Source organism: Heptranchias perlo, chromosome 35 (genome assembly GCF_035084215.1).
Source record: "Heptranchias perlo isolate sHepPer1 chromosome 35, sHepPer1.hap1, whole genome shotgun sequence".
In the NCBI taxonomy this organism is placed as follows: domain Eukaryota; kingdom Metazoa; phylum Chordata; class Chondrichthyes; order Hexanchiformes; family Hexanchidae; genus Heptranchias; species Heptranchias perlo.
In genome coordinates this window covers 20219009-20240324 of record NC_090359.1, presented here as the reverse complement: position 1 = coordinate 20240324, position 21316 = coordinate 20219009, and the positions used below count along the sequence as shown (strand labels likewise).

General features: G+C 49.8%; 2 protein-coding genes across 2 annotated transcripts in view; one reads left to right on the top strand and one right to left on the bottom strand.

The window, feature by feature from the left end:
• Nucleotides 1-21316, bottom strand: part of naa38 (N-alpha-acetyltransferase 38, NatC auxiliary subunit) — a 78440-nt gene that overhangs the window by 32615 nt on the left and 24509 nt on the right. The window lies entirely within an intron of this gene.
• The window catches only part of LOC137302394 (pentraxin-related protein PTX3-like), a 25324-nt gene continuing 14483 nt past the window's right edge, over nt 10476-21316 (top strand). Inside the window, exons 1-2 of the mRNA XM_067972035.1 lie at nt 10476-10820; nt 16080-16544. Coding sequence (XP_067828136.1) covers nt 10697-10820; nt 16080-16544 — 589 coding nt within the window. The 5' untranslated portion in view covers nt 10476-10696. The remainder of the gene's footprint in view (nt 10821-16079; nt 16545-21316) is intronic.

Below are 21316 nucleotides of genomic sequence, written 5' to 3'. Positions count from 1 at the left end.
TGGGGAGGTGAGTAAGTGCAGGTAAGATGAGGATGAGGTTTGAGTGGGTGTGAGGAGTGATGTGATAGAGTAGTGTTGGCAGTGCAGGAGTTGTGGGGTGGGGGCGGTGATGTGGAAGACGGAGTGTAGGTGAATGAGTAAGTGTACTCACTTTGACTGACCTGGTTAGGTCATTGAAGCGCTTCCTGCACTGGATCCATGTGCGGGAGACGTTGCTGCTGCTGGTGACCTCCTCTGCCACCTCGAGCCAGGCCTTCTTGGTGGCAGAGGCAGGCCACTTCCTCCCGTCCACCGGGAAGAAAATCTCCCTCCTCCTCCTCACCCCATCCAGAAGGACCTGGAGTGAGGCATCGTTAAATCTGGGAGCAGCCTTTCCCCTGGGCTGCTCCATTCTGTACTTTTGGTTCTTTGCTGCAGGAGCAGCATTGGAGGACTGCCCCTTTAAATAGGGCTCCTCCAGCTGACAGCCTGTGATGCGGGTGCACGGTCCGCCCGCTGCGCAGGTTGACGACAGGAAACGCGGAAGCCACGGTAAGTGCCTTCAATTTACCCGCGATCGCGTGGGGAACGGACCCCTCACTGTAACACTCTGATATACCCCACACCCCTCACTGTAACACTCTGATATACCCCACACCCCTCACTGTAACACTCTCTGATATACCCCACACCCCTCACTGTAACACTCTGATATACCCCACACCCCTCACTGTAACACTCTCTGATATACCCCACACCCCTCACTGTAACACTCTCTGATATACCCCACACCCCTCACTGTAACACTCTCTGATATACCCCACACCCCTCACTGTAACACTCTGATATACCCCACACCCCTCACTGTAACACTCTCTGATATACCCCACACCCCTCGCTGTAACACTCTCTGATATACCCCACACCCCTCACTGTAACACTCTGATATACCCCACACCCCTCACTGTAACACTCTCTGATATACCCCACACCCCTCACTGTAACACTCTCTGATATACCCCACACCCCTCACTGTAACACTCTCTGATATACCCCACACCCCTCACTGTAACACACTCTGATATACCCCACACCCCTCACTGTAACACTCTCTGATATACCCCACACCCCTCACTGTAACACACTCTGATATACCCCACACCCCTCACTGTAACACTCTCTGATATACCCCACACCCCTCACTGTAACACTCTCTGATATACCCCACACCCCTCACTGTAACACTCTCTGATATACCCCACACCCCTCACTGTAACACTCTCTGATATACCCCACACCCCTCACTGTAACACACTCTGATATACCCCACACCCCTCACTGTAACACTCTCTGATATACCCCACACCCCTCACTGTAACACTCTCTGATATACCCCACACCCCTCACTGTAACACTCTCTGATATACCCCACACCCCTCACTGTAACACTCTCTGATATACCCCACACCCCTCACTGTAACACACTCTGATATACCCCACACCCCTCACTGTAACACTCTCTGATATACCCCACACCCCTCACTGTAACACTCTCTGATATACCCCACACACCTCACTGTAACACACTCTGATATACCCCACACCCCTCACTGTAACACTCTCTGATATACTCCACACCCCTCACTGTAACACTCTCTGATATACCCCACACCCTTCACTGTAACACTCTCTGATATACCTCACACCCCTCACTGTAACACTCTCTGATATATCCCACACCCCTCACTGTAACACTCTGATATACCCCACACCCCTCACTGTAACACTATGATATACCCCACACCCCTCACTGTAACACTCTCTGATATACCTCACACCCCTCACTGTAACACTCTCTGATATACCCCACACCCCTTACTGTAACACTCTCTGATATACCCCACACCCCTCACTGTAACACTCTCTGATATGCCCCACACCCCTCACTGTAACACTCTCTGATATACCCCACACCCCTCACTGTAACACTCTCCGATATACCCCACACCCCTCACTGTAACACTCTCTGATATACCCCACACCCCTCACTGTAACACTCTCTGATATACCCCACACCCCTCACTGTAACACTCTCTGATATACCCCACACCCCTCACTGTAACACTCTGATATACCTCACACCCCTCACTGTAACACTCTCTGATATACCCCACACCCCTCACTGTAACACTCTGATATACCTCACACCCCTCACTGTAACACTCTCTGATATACCCCACACCCCTCACTGTAACACTCTCTGATATACCCCAAACCCCTCACTGTAACACTCTGATATAACCCACACCCCCCACTGTAACACTCTCTGATATACCCCACACCCCTCACTGTAACACTCTCTGATATACCCCACACCCCTCACTGTAACACTCTCTGATATACTCCACACCCCTCACTGTAACACTCTCTGATATACCCCACACCCCTCACTGTAACACTCTCTGATATACCCCACATCCCTCACTGTAACACTCTGATATACCCCTAACCCCTCACTGTAACACTCTGATATACCCCACACCCCTCACTGTAACACTCTGATATACCCCACAACCCTCACTGTAACACTCTGATATAGCCCACACCCCCCACTGTAACACTCTCTGATATACCCCACACCCCTCACTGTAACACTCGCTGATATACCCCACACCCCTCACTGTAACACTCTGATATACCCCACACCCCTCACTGTAACACTCCCTGATATACCCCACACCCCTCACTGTAACACTCTGATATACCCCACACCCCTCACTGTAACACTCTCTGATATACCCCACACCCCTCACTGTAACACTCTCTGATATACCCCACACCCCTCACTGTAACACTCTCTGATATACCCCACACCCCTCACTGCAACACTCTCTGATATACCCCACACCCCTCACTGTAACACTCTCTGATATACCCCACACCCCTCACTGTAACACTCTCTGATATACCCCACACCCCTCACTGTAACACTCTCTGATATACCCCACACCCCTCACTGTAACACACTGATATACCCCACACCCCTCACTGTAACACACTGATATACCCCACACCCCTCACTGTAACACTCTCTGATATACCCCACACCCCTCACTGTAACACTCTGATATACCCCACACCCCTCACTGTAACACTCTCTGATATACCCCACACCCCTCACTGTAACACACTGATATACTCCACACCCCTCACTGTAACACACTGATATACCCCACACCCCTCACTGTAACACTCTCTGATATACCCCACACCCCTCACTGTAACACACTGATATACTCCACACCCCTCACTGTAACACACTGATATACCCCACACCCCTCACTGTAACACTCTCTGATATACTCCACACCCCTCACTGTAACACACTGATATACCCCACACCCCTCACTGTAACACTCTCTGATATACCCCACACCCCTCACTGTAACACACTGATATACTCCACACCCCTCACTGTAACACACTGATATACCCCACACCCCTCACTGTAACACTCTCTGATATACCCCACACCCCTCACTGTAACACTCTCTGATATACCCCACACCCCTCACTGTAACACTCTCTGATATACCCCACACCCCTCACTGTAACACTCTCTGATATACCCCACACCCCTCACTGTAACACTCTCTGATATACCCCCCACCCCACACTGTAACACTCTCTGATATACCCCACACCCCTCACTGTAACACTCTCTGATATATCCCACACCCCTCACTGTAACACTCTCTGATATACCCCACACCCCTCACTGTAACACACTGATATACCCCTCACCCCCCACTGTAACACTCTCTGATATACCCCACACCCCTCACTGTAACACTCTCTGATATACCCCACACCCCTCACTGTAACACTCTCTGATATACCCCACACCCCTCACTGTAACACTCTCTGATATACCCCACACCCCTCACTGTAACACTCTCTGATATACCTCACACCCCTCACTGTAACACTCTCTGATATACCCCACACCCCTCACTGTAACACTCTGATATACCTCACACCCCTCACTGTAACACTCTCTGATATACCCCACACCCCTCACTGTAACACTCTCTGATATACCCCACACCCCTCACTGTAACACTCTCTGATATACCCCACACCCCTCACTGTAACACTCTCTGATATACCCCACACCCCTCACTGTAACACTCTCTGATATACCCCACACCCCTCACTGTAACACTCTCTGATATACCCCACACCCTTCACTGTAACACTCTGATATACCCCACACCCCTCACTGTAACACTCTCTGATATACCCCACACCCCTCACTGTAACACTCTCTGATATACCCCACACCCTTCACTGTAACACTCTCTGATATACCTCACACCCCTCACTGTAACACTCTCTGATATACCCCACACCCCTCACTGTAACACTCTCTGATATACCCAACACCCCTCACTGTAACACTCTCTGATATATCCCACACTCCTCACTGTAACACTCTCTGATATACCCCACACCCCTCACTGTAACACTCTCTGATATACCCCACACCCCTCACTGTAACACTCTCTGATATACCCCACACCCCTCACTGTAACACTCTCCGATATACCCCACACCCCTCACTGTAACACTCTCTGATATACCCCACACCACTCACTATAACACTCTGATATACCCCACACCCCTCACTGTAACACTCTCTGATATACCCCACACCCCTCACTGTAACACTCTCTGATATACCCCACACCCCTCACTGTAACACTCTCTGATATACCCCACACCCCTCACTGTAACACACTGATATACCCCCCACCCCCCACTGTAACACTCTCTGATATACCCCACACCCCTCACAGTAACACTCTCTGATATACCCCACACCCCTCACTGTAACACTCTGATATACCCCACACCCCTCACTGTAACACTCTCTGATATACCCCACACCCCTCACTGTAACACTCTCTGATATACCCCACACCCCTCACTGTAACACTCTGATATACCCCACACCCCTCACTGTAACACTCTCTGATATACCCCACACCCCCCACTGTAACACTCTCTGATATACCTCACACCCCTCACTGTAACACTCTCTGATATACCCCACACCCCTCACTGTAACACTCTCTGATATACCCCACACCCCTCACTGTAACACTCTCTGATATACCCCACACTCGTCACTGTAACACTCTCTGATATACCCCACACCCCTCACTGTAACACTCTGATATACCCCACACCCCTCACTGTAACACACTGATATACCCCACACCCCTCACTGTAACACTCTCTGATATACCCCACACCCCTCACTGTAACACTCTGATATACCCCACACCCCCCACTGTAACACTCTCTGATATACCCCACACCCCTCACTGTAACACTCTCTGATATACCCCACACCCCTCACTGTAACACTCTGATATACCCCACACCCCTCACTGTAACACTCTCTGATATACCCCACACCCCTCACTGTAACACTCTCTGATATACCCCACACCCCTCACTGTAACACTCTGATATACCCCACACCCCTCACTGTAACACTCTCTGATACACCCCACACCCCTCACTGTAACACTCTCTGATATACCCCACACCCCTCACTGTAACACTCTCTGATATACCTCACACCCCTCACTGTAACACTCTCTGATATACCCCACACCCCTCACTGTAACACTCTGATATACCCCACACCCCTCACTGTAACACACTGATATACCCCACACCCCTCACTGTAACACTCTCTGATATACCCCACACCCCTCACTGTAACACTCTGATATACCCCACACCCCCCACTGTAACACTCTCTGATATACCCCACACCCCTCACTGTAACACTCTCTGATATACCCCACACCCCTCACTGTAACACTCTCTGACATACCCCACACCCCTCACTGTAACACTCTCTGATATACCCCACAACCCTCACTGTAACACTCTCTGATATACCCCACACCCCTCACTGTAACACTCTGATATACCCCAAACCCCTCACTGTAACACTCTGATATACCCCACACCCCTCACTGTAACACTCTGATATACCCCACACCCCTCACTGTAACACTCTGATATACCCCACACCCCCCACTGTAACACTCTCTGATATACCCCACACCCCTCACTGTAACACTCTCTGATATACCCCACACCCCTCACTGTAACACTCTGATATACCCCACACCCCTCACTGTAACACTCCCTGATATACCCCACACCCCTCACTGTAACACTCTGATATACCCCACACCCCTCACTGTAACACTCTCTGATATACCCCACACCCCTCACTGTAACACTCTCTGATATACCCCACACCCCTCACTGTAACACTCTCTGATATACCCCACACCCCTCACTGCAACACTCTCTGATATACCCCACACCCCTCACTGTAACACTCTCTGATATACCCCACACCCCTCACTGTAACACTCTCTGATATACCCCACACCCCTCACTGTAACACTCTCTGATATACCCCACACCCCTCACTGTAACACTCTCTGATATACCCCACACCCCTCACTGTAACACTCTCTGATATACCCCACACCCCTCACTGTAACACTCTCTGATATACCCCACACCCCTCACTGTAACACTCTCTGATATACCCCACACCCCTCACTGTAACACTCTCTGATATACCCCACACCCCTCACTGTAACACACTGATATACCCCACACCCCTCACTGTAACACACTGATACACCCCACACCCCTCACTGTAACACTCTCTGATATACCCCACACCCCTCACTGTAACACTCTGATATACCCCACACCCCTCACTGTAACACTCTGATATATCCCACACCCCTCACTGTAACACTCTCTGATATACCCCACACCCCTCACTGTAACACTCTCTGATATACCCCACACCCCTCACTGTAACACTCTGATATATCCCACACCCCTCACTGTAACACTCTCTGATATACCCCACACCCCTCACTGTAACACTCTCTGATATACCCCCCTCCCCCCACTGTAACACTCTCTGATATACCCCACACCCCTCACTGTAACACTCTCTGATATATCCCACACCCCTCACTGTAACACTCTCTGATATACCCCACACCCCTCACTGTAACACTCTCTGATATACCCCACACCCCTCACTGTAACACACTGATATACCCCCCACCCCCCACTGTAACACTCTCTGATATACCCCACACCCCTCACTGTAACACTCTCTGATATACCCCACACCCCTCACTGTAACACTCTCTGATATACCCCACACCCCTCACTGTAACACTCTCTGATATACCCCACACCCCTCACTGTAACACTCTCTGATATACCCCACACCCCTCACTGTAACACTCTCCGATATACCCCACACCCCTCACTGTAACACTCTCTGATATACCCCACACCCCCCACTGTAACACTCTCTGATATACCCCACACTCCTCACTGTAACACTCTCTGATATACTCCACACCCCTCACTGTAACACTCTCTGATATACCCCACACCCCTCACTGTAACACTCTCTGATATACCCCACACCCCTCACTGTAACACTCTCTGATATACCCCACACCCCTCACTGTAACACACTGATATACCCCACACCCCTCACTGTAACACACTGATACACCCCACACCCCTCACTGTAACACTCTCTGATATACCCCACACCCCTCACTGTAACACTCTCTGATATACCCCACACCCCTCACTGTAACACTCTCTGATATACCCCACACCCCTCACTGTAACACACTGATATACCCCCCACCCCCCACTGTAACACTCTCTGATATACCCCACACCCCTCACTGTAACACTCTCTGATATACCCCACACCCCTCACTGTAACACTCTCTGATATACCCCACACCCCTCACTGTAACACTCTCTGATATACCCCACACCCCTCACTGTAACACTCTCTGATATACCCCACACCCCTCACTGTAACACTCTCTGATATACCCCACACCCCTCACTGTAACACTCTCCGATATACCCCACACCCCTCACTGTAACACTCTCTGATATACCCCACACCCCCCACTGTAACACTCTCTGATATACCCCACACTCCTCACTGTAACACTCTCTGATATACTCCACACCCCTCACTGTAACACTCTCTGATATACCCCACACCCCTCACTGTAACACTCTCTGATATACCCCACACTCGTCACTGTAACACTCTGATATACCCCACACCCCTCACTGTAACACACTGATATACCCCACACCCCTCACTGTAACACTCTGATATACCCCACACCCCTCACTGTAACACTCTCTGATATACCCCACACCCCTCACTGTAACACTCTCTGATATACCCCACACCCCTCACTGTAACACTCTGATATACCCCACACCCCTCACTGTAACACTCTCTGATATACCCCACACCCCCCACTGTAACACTCTCTGATATACCTCACACCCCTCACTGTAACACTCTCTGATATACCCCACACCCCTCACTGTAACACTCTGATATACCCCACACCCCTCACTGTAACACACTGATATACCCCACACCCCTCACTGTAACACTCTCTGATATACCCCACACCCCTCACTGTAACACACTGATATACCCCACACCCGTCACTGTAACACTCTCCGATATACCCCACACCCCTCACTGTAACACTCTGATGTACCCCACACCCCTCACTGTAACACACTGATATACCCCACACCCCTCACTGTAACACTCTCTGATATACCCCACACCCCTCACTGTAACACACTGATATACCCCACACCCCTCACTGTAACACTCTCTGATGTACCCCACACCCCTCACTGTAACACTCTCTGATATACCCCACACCCCTCACTGTAACACTCTCTGATATACCCCACACCCCTCACTGTAACACTCTCTGATATACCCCACACCCCTCACTGTAACACACTCTGATATACCCCACACCCCTCACTGTAACACTCTGATATACCCCACACCCCTCACTGTAACACTCTCTGATATACCCCACACCCCTCACTGTAACTCTCTCTGATATACCCCACACCCCTCACTGTAACACTCTCTGATATACCCCACACCCCTCACTGTAACACTCTCTGATATACCCCACACCCCTCACTGTAACACTCTCTGATATACCCCACACCCCTCACTGTAACACTCTCTGATATACCTCACACCCCCCACTGTAACACTCTCTGATATACCCCACACCCCTCACTGTAACACTCTCTGATATACCCCACACCCCTCACTGTAACACTCTCTGATATACCCCACACCCCTCACTGTAACACTCTCTGATATACCCCACACCCCTCACTGTAACACTCTCTGATATACCCCACACCCCTCACTGTAACACTCTCTGATATACCCCACACCCCTCACTGTAACACTCTCTGATATACCCCACACCCCTCACTGTAACACACTCTGATATACCTCACACCCCTCACTGTAACACTCTCTGATATACCCCACACCCCCCACTGTAACACTCTCTGATATACCCCACACCCCTCACTTGAAAACATCTCCTCTGCGAGATATACGAGTCCAACTTGTGAGCCTTTCTTCGAGGAAACACTTTTGGAATTTGTCGATCTGGTTGGAAGGACCGCCCTCCGCCTTCCGTACCCCACAGACGGAAAATGGCATTAAAACATAAAATGTTTACATCGGCGGTTTGGATCATAAATGTGGATGAAGGAATTTATAACGGGAATACGAAAAGGAGAGAATACCTGAAAAAAAATATAAAGGGGGGCCGAGTTACGTCCACCTTGGCCGAATTATGCATCGACCTTTAACCCCCACCTCACCTGAAGGCTACACACTTGGTTTGCAATCCCCGTGTACAAGATTGGCCAGTCAGTTTTATAACTGTTCAAATCCCTCCATGGCCTCCCTAACGCTGTTGCCTCCTCCAGCCCTACGAGCCCCTGAGATCTCTGCGCTCCTCCAATTCTGGCCTCTTGCGCATCCCCGATTTTCATCGCTCCACCATTGGCGGCCGTGCCTTCAGCTGCCTGAGCCCCAAACTCTGGAATTCCCTCCCTAAACCTCTCCGCCTCTCTCTCCTCCTTTAAGACGCTCTTTAAAACCTACCTCTTTGACCAAGCTTTTGGTCGCCTGTCCTAATATCTCCTTATGTGGCTCGGTGTCAAATTTTGTTTGATAATCGCTCCTGTGAAACACCTCGGGGATGTTTTACTACGTTAAAGGCTCTATATAAATGCACGTTGTCATTGTTGCTCCATGTTTAGTGAGAATGGTTTCCTGACAAGCCTGACGCAGAGAGTGAGCGGGACAGGGGGGCTGAGAGCTGAGCAGACTTTGTCTGACAGCGGGGGAGCGAGTTTCAAGAAAGCTGGCAGCCCAGGGGGACCCAAAGCACCAGAGACTCTTGGTCTCGTCTTTTGAAAGCTGGACGTAACTTTCTCTGCCACAGCCTCCCACTCAATCCCCCGAGGGAGAGAGAAAGGAGAGGTTGTGTTTCATTTTATACTGTGACACAGTGAGGAGGGGCTGCTGTGACAGAGCCAGACTTTATAATGTGACGGGATGGGATGAGTCCGTTCAGTCTGTGAGCTCTCCAGTGGCTGAGGGGGAACGGCCAGCTGCTGGCTACAAGCTCGCCTGCCAAGAACGGACGGAGAAACTAAACTCCCGTGTATACGCATTTGTAAAAAAGGGATGGCTGGTTCCTGCCTCCTTCTCCTCCTTGCCGCTCTGCCCTTCTCGCTCGTGGCCGCTTACTCGTTCAGGGGTGACGACAACTTCCTGCCCGACTCGTTCGAGGTCAGCCGCGAGGAGGAAGGTGAGAAGCGGCTCGCTCGGCCTCCTCCGCAGCGGAGGGTTTGCGAAGCTCCCCCTCGTGCCGGGCCCGCGTCCGGGGAGCAGGAGGGAGTGAGTGAACATCATGCGTAGCTGGGCGGGGGGGGGAGGGGTCGTCGTGAGGGGGTCGTCGTGGGGAGAGTCGTCATTTGGGGAGGTCGTCGCTAGGGGCGTAGGTCATCGTGAAGGGGTCGTCGTGGGGAGAGTCGTCATGGGGAGGTCGTCGCTAGGGGCGTGGGTCATCGTGAGGGGGTCGTCGTGGGGAGAGTCGTCATGGGGGGGTCGTCGCTCGGGGCGTGGGTCATCGTGAGGGGGTCGTCGTGGGGAGAGTCGTCCTGAGGAGGTCGTTGCCATGGGGAGGTCGTTGTCTTGCGGGGGGGGGGGGTCGTCGTCATGGTGGGAGGGTTGTCGTGGGGAGGTCGTTGTCATGGGGAGGTCGTTGTGGGGAGGTGAGGCCAAGCTTGTGTTTTCAACGTCTGTAGAGTCAAGGGAAGGCCGAGGGACATGGTGGGGGGGGCAGAGGGGGTGACAGGGAGACGGGGGAGAGGGGAGGTGAGGGGGCGAGAGGCGGGGACAGGGGACAAGGGGGGAAAGGGGGAGAGAGGGGAGGAGGGAGGGGGGGCGAGAGGGGGGCAGGGGGCAAGGAGCGAAAGGGAGGGAGGGGAGGAGGGAGAGGGGGAGGGGAGAGAGAGAGAGAAAGAGAGAGGAAGTGGGATAGAGGGAGAGAGGACGAGAGAGGGAGGGGAGAGAAAGGGAGAAAGAGAGAGAGAAAGAGAGGGGGAGAGGGAGGGGAGAGAAAGAGAGGGGGAGAGAGAGAAAGAGAGGGAGAGAGAGATAGAGAGAGAGGGATAGAGAGAGAGAGAGGGAGAGAGAGAGAGGGATAGAGAGGGAGATAGAGAGGGAGAGGGATAGAGAGAGAGAGGGATAGAGAGGGAGAGGGATAGGGAGAGAGAGGTCATAAAAATTATAGTGCAACATCTGTGGGTCTGGAGGGAATGCAGTTCTTTATCTCCTGATTCGGGCGGGTGCATCACTGATACAACACGGAGTCAGGATCCGGGCCCAGTCACAGTTTATTCAGCAGGGTAAGGGTTACTCACCGTGTAACTGTACAGAGTCACTGTTTATTCAGCAGGGTAAGGGTTAATCACTGTGTAACTGTAGAGAGTCACTGTTTATTCAGCAGGGTAAGGGTCACTCACTGTGTAACTGTACAGAGTCACTGTTTATTCAGCAGGGTAAGGGTTAATCACTGTGTAACTGTACAGAGTCACTGTTTATTCAGCAGGGTAAGGGTTAATCACTGTGTAACTGTACAGAGTCACTGTTTATTCAGCAGGGTAAGGGTTAATCACTGTGTAACTGTACAGAGTCATTGTTTATTCAGCAGGGTAAGGGTTAATCACCGTGTAACTGTACAGAGTCACTGTTTATTCAGCAGGGTAAGGGTTAATCACTGTGTAACTGTTCAGAGTCACTGTTTATTCAGCAGGGTAAGGGTTAATCACTGTGTAACTGTACAGAGTCACTGTTTATTCAGCGGGGTAAGGGTTAATGACCGTGTAACTGTACAGAGTCACTGTTTATTCAGCAGGGTAAGGGTTAATCACTGTGTAACTGTTCAGAGTCACTGTTTATTCAGCAGGGTAAGGGTTAATCACTGTGTAACTGTACAGAGTCACTGTTTATTCAGCAGGGTAAGGGTTAATCACTGTGTAACTGTACAGAGTCACTGTTTATTCAGCAGGGTAAGGGTTAATCACTGTGTAACTGTACAGAGTCACTGTTTATTCAGCAGGGTAAGGATCACTCACTGTGTAACTGTACAGAGTCACTGTTTATTCAGCAGGGTAAGGATCACTCACTGTGTAACTGTACAGAGTCACTGTTTATTCAGCAGGGTAAGGATCACTCACTGTGTAACTGTACAGAGTCACTGTTTGTTCAGCAGGGTAAGGGTTAATCACTGTGTAACTGTTCAGAGTCACTGTTTATTCAGCAGGGTAAGGGTTAATCACTGTGTAACTGTACAGAGTCACTGTTTATTCAGCAGGGTAAGGGTTAATGACCGTGTAACTGTACAGAGTCACTGTTTATTCAGCAGGGTAAGGGTTAATCACTGTGTAACTGTTCAGAGTCACTGTTTATTCAGCAGGGTAAGGGTTAATCACTGTGTAACTGTACAGAGTCACTGTTTATTCAGCAGGGTAAGGGTTAATCACCGTGTAACTGTACAGAGTCACTGTTTATTCAGCAGGGTAAGGGTTAATCACTGTGTAACTGTTCAGAGTCACTGTTTATTCAGCAGGGTAAGGGTTAATCACTGTGTAACTGTACAGAGTCACTGTTTATTCAGCAGGGTAAGGGTTAATCACTGTGTAACTGTTCAGAGTCACTGTTTATTCAGCAGGGTAAGGGTTAATCACTGTGTAACTGTACAGAGTCACTGTTTATTCAGCGGGGTAAGGGTTAATGACCGTGTAACTGTACAGAGTCACTGTTTATTCAGCAGGGTAAGGGTTAATCACTGTGTAACTGTTCAGAGTCACTGTTTATTCAGCAGGGTAAGGGTTAATCACTGTGTAACTGTACATAGTCACTGTTTATTCAGCAGGGTAAGGGTTAATCACTGTGTAACTGTACAGAGTCACTGTTTATTCAGCAGGGTAAGGGTTAATCACTGTGTAACTGTACAGAGTCACTGTTTATTCAGCAGGGTAAGGATCACTCACTGTGTAACTGTACAGAGTCACTGTTTATTCAGCAGGGTAAGGATCACTCACTGTGTAACTGTACAGAGTCACTGTTTATTCAGCAGGGTAAGGGTTAATCACAGTAAATGTACAGATTCACTGTTTATTCAGCAGGGTAAGGGTTAATCACTGTGTAACTGTACAGAGTCACTGTTTATTCAGCAGGGTAAGAGTTAATCACTGTGTAACTGTACAGAGTCACTGTTTATTCAGCAGGGTAAGGATCACTCACTGTGTAACTGTACAGAGTCACTGTTTATTCAGCAGGGTAAGGATCACTCACTGTGTAACTGTACAGAGTCACTGTTTATTCAGCAGGGTAAGGGTCACTCACTGTGTAACTGTACCGAGTCACTGTTTATTCAGCAGGGTAAGACTTTTCTGTTTCCCATCCATAAAATAGTGCCCTCACTGTACAAATGTGGCATTTCGATTGCTCAGTCCGCCCGTCCAGATTGAGCTTCTCTGAGTGAGACTGACGATCTAGGGGCTCGTTCACAGTGATTGTTATTAATGGTGAAATGGTCTATTCTTGGGTGAAAAAAATGAATTCGCAGTCTGATTAGCGACGGTGAAGGGGACCCGTTCCCCCCCCCCCCTTCAATGGCGGCAGGCTAGTGCAGTGGGATCTCTCTTGTCTCTGCTGCCTGCGATTCAATGCACACATGGGACCCTCAGAGCAGTGAGAAAGAGGCTTTCGTCACATCAGGGCAGCCCCCCAGATGCGGAAGGAGAGTGAGCTGGCTGCACTACCCAGCCCATCGCCCGCCAGCTTGATTTAATCATATCGAACGCAGATGTGTTTCTATTTATTATATTCCCAGACCAAATTAAGAAGTCAGAATGACCCCTGAGAGACAAAGTAATGGTTGAGTCCAAAACTACAGGTTTAAGAGTAACAGGTTAATGCTCGTCCAATGGGCAAATGTACTGGTGCGGGGAGGATGACCCACAATTGGGGAGTGGTGCAGCAGGGGGTGCTCTTCTGGGGCTGGTCTTAAGTCAATTAATGGGACAGTGTAGAGGGAGTTTTACTCTGTATCTAACCCGTGCTGTACCTGCCCTGGGAGTGTTTGATGGGACAGTGTAGAGGGAGCTTTACTCTGTATCTAACCCGTGCTGTATCTGCCCTGGGAGAGTTTGATGGGACAGTGTCGAGGGAGCTTTACTCTGTATCTAACCCGTGCTGTACCTGCCCTGGGAGTGTTTGACGGGACAGTGTAGAGGGAGCTTTACTCTGTATCTAACCCGTGCTGTACCTGACCCTGGGAGTGTTTGATGGGACAGTGTAGAGGGAGCTTTACTCTGTATCTAACCCGTGCTGTACCTGCCCTGGGAGTGTTTGACGGGGCAGTGTAGAGGGAGCTTTACTCTGTATCTAACCCGTGCTGTACCTGCCCTGGGAGTGTTTGACGGGACAGTGTAGAGGGAGCTTTACTCTGTATCTAACCCGTGCTGTACCTGCCCTGGGAGTGTTTGATGGGGACAGTGTAGAGGGAGCTTTACTCTGTATCTAACCCATGCTGTACCTGCCCTGGGAGTGTTTGATGGGACAGTGTAGAGGGAGCTTTACTCTGTATCTAACCCGTGCTGTACCTGCCCTGGGAGTGTTTGATGGGGTCAGTGTAGAGGGAGCTTTACTCTGTATCTAACTCGTGCTGTACCTGACCTAATCATAATATTTTGTAATTAAGTATTAAATAGGTTACCAATAATGACAGTTCTTCTTAGAAAGTAAGAGTGTCAGACAGAGCCAGATAAAAATAGAGAGATAAAATAAAAGAAGCAGACAGAGAGGGAGAGACAGAGAAATAGAGAGGCTAGGAAGTCAGAGAAGGGGGAAGGGGTGAGAGACAGGAATAGAAAGAAAGAGAAATTAAAAGAAAGGGAGAGAGGGAGAGGGAAACGAGAAAGGGAATTAAAGAGATGAGAGGGGAAAGAGAAAAATGGAAAGAGAAAGAGTGAGATGGAATGAGAGACGGAGAGAGAGGGGAATTAAAGAGAAGAGAAGGGAGAGAGAAATAGAAAGAGGGGAAAGAGAGAGACAGAATGAGAGAGGAAGACAGGGAATTAGAAAGTGGAGAGGAAATTGAGAAATAAAAATAGAAAGGGAAAGAGAGAGACAGTATGAGAGAGTGAGAGAGAAAGGGAATTAAAGAGAAGAGAGGGGAAAGAGAAAGAGGGAGAGACAGAATAAGAGAGGGGGAGAGGGAATTAGAAAGAGGAGAGGGGAAAGAGAAATAGAAAGAGGGAGAGAGAGACAGAATGAGAGAAGGATAGAGGGAATTAAATAGAGGAGAGGGGAGAGAGATTTAGAAAGAAAGGAGGAGAGAGAGACGGAGTGAGAGGGAGCGAGGGGTGAGGAACCTGTGTTGTGTCGAGTCTGGATTCAGGTCCAACCCTTGTGATGGAGTGTTGACGCTGTGTCTCTGCACCAGCTCCGTGCTCCTGGGTTTATTTACAGTGCGGTGATTATTCAACTCTCACAGGTGAGAACTGCCCTTGTGACAAGGAGCTGTCTCGCTGGGACAAAGCCTTTGTGATGCTGGAAGACTCCCAGATGAGGCAGAACATGCTCCTGCAGTCGGTCGACGACGGCCTGGCCGGCGAGCTGAGGGCGGTGCGGTCGGAGCTGAGCCGTCTCCTGGCGCGGTCCCCCGGCACCTGCGGCCGCGCCCCGGGGAAGGCCAAGCAGTGGGAGCCGAGGCACGACGGCCTGCTCGAGTGGCAACAGGAGAACGCCAGGCAGCTGCGGGAGGTCCTGCTGTCGGTGCTGGGGGCGTTGGAGGAGAAGCCGGAGGAGCCGGGGCCCACCGCGCCGGAGGTGAGCTCCGACGGCCTGTGCCGGGCCCTGACCGAGGAGCTGCGTCTGACCAGAGACGAACTGCGAGCCTCGAGGGCTCGGTTGCCCCCTGCCCGACACTTGGAGATGCCGACGGAGGCTCCTCCCGCAGGTAAGAGGCCATTTACCGCGGACTGACCAAGTCTTCACCCCTTCCATCCATCAGTCACTCCATTCATAGAACTACGGCACAGAAGCAGGCCATTCGGCCCAACTGGTCTATCCCGGTGTTTATGCTCCACACAAGCCTCCTCCCACCCTGTAATAAATTGGATAGCCCGGTGGTGAAGGATAGTATATTAGAGCCTAATCTTCAGTTGCTTCCAAGCCTTTATTCACAGAGATCCATATTCCCAACCACACCCTAGATAAGCTCTCCTATAAATGGATAAGAAAGTCCCCAATTAATACTCACCACCTGAATACAATCAACAGTAATTGATATAAATCATACAATTAACACTCCCTACTTCATCTCACTCTATCAGCATATCCTTCTATTCCTTTCTCCCTCATGTGTTTATCTCGCGTTCCCTTAAACGCACGGATTTGTTAAAGGCAAATTGTGTTGAACTAACCTGATTGAGTTTTTTGATGAGGCAACAGAGAGGGTCGATGAGGGCAATGCAGTTCTTGTGGTGTATATGGACTTTCAAAAGGCGTTTGATAAAGTGCCAGATGGTAGGCTTGCTATTAAGATTGAAGCCCATGGAATAAAGGGGGCAGCGGCAGCATGGATACAGAATTGGCTAAGGGACAGGAAACAGAGAGCAGTGGTGAACGGTTGTTTTTCGGACTGGAGGGAGGTGTACAGTGGTGTTCCCCAGGGGTCGGTGCTGGGACCACTGCTTTTCTTGATATATATTAATGACTTGGACTTGGGTGTACAGGGCACAATTTCAAAATTTGCAGATGACACAAAACTTGGAAGGGTAGTGAACAGTGAGGAGGATCGTGATAGACTTCAAGAGGATATAGATAGGCTGGTGGAATGGGCGGACACGTGGCAGATGAAGTTTAACGCAGAAAAATGCGAAGTGATACATTTCGGTAGGAAGAATGAGGAGAGGCAATATAAACTAGAGGGTACAACTCTAAAAGGGGTACAGGAACAGAGAGATCTGGGGGTTTATGTGCATAAATCGTTGAAGGTGGCAGGGCAGGTTGAGAAAGCGGTTGAAAAAGCATACGGGATCCTGGGCTTTATAAATAGAGGCATAGAGTACAAAAGCAAGGAAGTTATGATGAACCTTTATAAAACACTGGTTCGGCCACAACTGGAGTATTGTGTCCAGTTCTGGGCACCGCACTTTAGGAAAGATGTGAAGGCCTTGGAGAGGGTGCAGAAGAGATTTACTAGAATGATTCCAAGGATGAGGGACTTTAGTTACATGGATAGACTGGAGAAGCTGGGGTTGTTCTCCTTGGAACAGAGACGGTTGAGAGGAGATTTGATAGAGGTATTCAAAATCATGAAGGGTCCAGACAGAGTAGATAGAGAGAAACTGTTCCCATTGGTGGAAGGGTCAAGAACCAGAGGACAGAGATTTAAGGCGATTGGCAAAAGAACCAAAGGTGACATGAGGAAAAACTTTTTTACACAGTGAATGGTTAGGATCTGGAATGCACTGCCCGAGGGGGTGGTGGAGGCAGATTCAATCATGGCCTTCAAAAGGGAAGTACTTGAAAGGAAAAAATTTGCAGGGCTACATGGAAAGGGCGTGGGAGTGGGACTAGTTGGATTGCTCTTGCATAAAGCCGGCGCAGACTCGATGGGCTGAATGGCCTCCTTCCGTGCTGTAACCTTTCTATGATTCGATCTACACTATTCGCCTCAACTACTCCTTGTGGGAGCGAGTTCCACATTCTCACCACTCTCTGGATAAAGAAGTTTCTCCTGAATTCCCTATTGGATTTATTAGTGACTATCTTATATTTATGGCCCCTAGTTTTGGTCTCCCCCACGAGTGGAAACATCTTCTCTACGTCTACCCTATTGAACCCCTTCATAGTTATAAAGACCTCTATCAGGTCACCCCTCAGCCTTCTCTTTTCTAGAGAAAAGAGCCCCAGCCTGTTCAGCCTTTCCTGATATTTATAATCTCTCAGTTCTGGAATCATCTTTGTACTTTCTCCGTTCAAATGATCAGAGTGTTCCACTTTTTTTTAACACTAGATTGCTGTGTTATCTACTTTGCTTAAATCATAATTCAATTTTTCTTGAGCGTAGAAAATATCTATACGATTATTATTTGTTGCATTTATCAAGTTTTCATGTAGGGGCCTGGTTACATACTCTCATCCCTCTATAGAGCGTAGAAAAGCCCACAGACCAGGACGATCCTCAGTCTGTGCTGATTTAACTACTGGTTGAGAGAAAAATCAGAGAAAGCAAAGAAAGAAAGACAGACTCCATTTACACAGCGCCTTTCATGACCTCAGGACGTCCCAAAGCACTTGATGTCCAATGAAGTACCTTTGAAGTGTGATCACTGTTGTAATACAGGAAACAAGGCAGTCAATTCGCGCACAGCAAGATCCCACAAACACCAACGTGCTACTGACCAGATAATGTGTTTTTAGTGAGGTTGGTTTCGGGATAAATGTTGGCCCCAGGATTCCCCTGCTCTTCTTCAAAAATAGTGGCCGTGGGATCTTCTACATTCACCTGAGAGGGGCAGACGGGGCCTCGGTTTAACGTCTCTTCTGAAAGACGGCACCTCTGACAGCGCGGCACTCCCTCAGTACTGGCACTGGGAACGTCGGCCTGGATTTTGCACTCAAGTCTCTGGAGTGGGACTTGAACCCATGACCTTCTGACTCAGAGGCGAGGGTGAGACTCACTGAGCCAAGACTGACACCTCTAACATCTCCCTGAATTGCAATCTTGACTCTAGTTTGTTGATACCACTGTGGTCAGTTCTTTGGTTCTTTGACTGTCCCTCCAGTCCTCCTAAACAATAAATGTACCTCAACAACAACAACTTGCATTTATATAGCGCCTTTAACGTAGTAAAACATCCCCAAGGCGCCTCACAGGGGCGATTATCAAACAAAATTTGACACCGAGCCACATAAGGAGATATTAGGACAGGTGACCAAAAGTTTGGTCAAAGAGGTAGGTTTTAAGGAGCATCTTAAAGGAGGAGAGAGAGGCGGAGAGGTTTAGGGAGGGAATTCCAGAGCTTAGGGCCTAGGCAGCTGAAGGCACGGCCGCCAATGGCGGAGCGATTAAAATCAGGGATGCGCAAGAAACCAGAATTGGAGGAGCGCAGAGATCTCGGAGGGTTGTAGGGATGGAGGAGGTTACAGAGATGGGGTGGGGGGGGGGGGGGTGAGGCCATGGAGGGATTTGCAAACAAGGATGAGAATTTTAAAATCGAGGCGTTCCCCGACCGAGAGCCAATGTAGGTCAGCGAGCACAGGGAGGGTGATGGGTGAACGGGACTCGGTGCAAGTTAGGATACGGGACAGCGGAGTTTTGGATGAGCTCAAGTTTATGGAGGGTGGAAGATGAGAGGCCGGTCAGGAAAGCCAGTCTCCAACGTCCCCCCACTCCCCCCATACCCTCACCGTGCTGAAAGTAAGACTCATTGTAGCATCTCCCCGGGACAATGCCTCCCTCAGTCTTCCCATCCTCTTGGAATTTAGAGTGGAGATCCGTGTATGTAAACAGTTGCCTGTCACGATGCAGGCTCTGGTCAGTAGGCGGTGCAGTGGAGCAAAAAGATCTGGAGTCTCTCTCCCGACTCCGTCGCTGTCTTGTATAATCCCAAAAAAACACTAATCTTCATCAGCTGACTTTGGGCAACATCGCGGGCAGTTCACTGGGGCAGAAGGTCATTACGAGTGAGGGCAGGCCACTCGGCCCGTCTTTGTTCATCGATCCAAGAAAGACCCAACAGATGCCCCGTGGCAGCTTCCAATTGTTTCTTAAACGATGAGAATTTTTTTTTAATGCAGCGAGTTGTTAAGATCTGGAATGCGCTGCCTGGACAGGGCGGTGGAAGCAGATTCAATAGTAACTTTCAAACGGGGAATTGGATAAATAATTTGAAGAGGAAAAATTTGCAGGGCTATGGGGAAGGAGCGAGACTAATTGGATAGCTCTTTCAAAGAGCCAGCACAGGCACGACGGGCCGAATGGCCTCCTTCTGTGCTGTGTGATTCTATGATTGCAGTGTATCCCAGATTGTAACAACTCGCTGCGTAGGATACATGTGGCCTCATCTCCCCTCTGGCTCTTTTGCCAGTGCGAGTCCTAAATTTACCTTTCCCCAGTATGAAGCTTGCCCTACTCCTGCCATCTCATTGAAAGTTACATCAGCATCATTGTCGAAAAATTCAAAGCGCGGAAAGCTGGTTAGCCTTGCTGTCGTGATCTAACGCCCCGCGGTGACTCTCCCCGCCCCACCCCGACCCTCTTAGACCTCGAAAGCCGGGTCTGCGCTCTGCTCTGCGTCAGTCTGACATTTCCCTTCCTTTGGTCTCTTTCTCTCTCTGCCCTTTCACCCTCTCGCAGTAAGTACAGGTTGCTGGCTGGCTGACGGGAGTCGAGGGGGGGTGGGGGGTGGTGGGGAGACCCTGTGAAAACGTGTGTGGGTTTGACAAGGGCCTGTGCAGGATCCAACATAACTTGCTCGATAATTGGAAGCAGGACAGTGCGTTGGCAACAGAGTGCAGATTTTTCTCATTGATAGATGCGCAGTGCACTAAAGTGGAGCACAAGTGAGAGGCAGGAGTCGGGTGTGAGAAAGTTTACACTCCTCAAGAAACTGATTATATCAATGCGACCTGGGGGATGTGGGCGAGCCACCGACCCATGGATAAAAGCTCGCGTGAGAGACTACGTGTCAGCCTGTATTCCCGGGATATCCAGGCTTC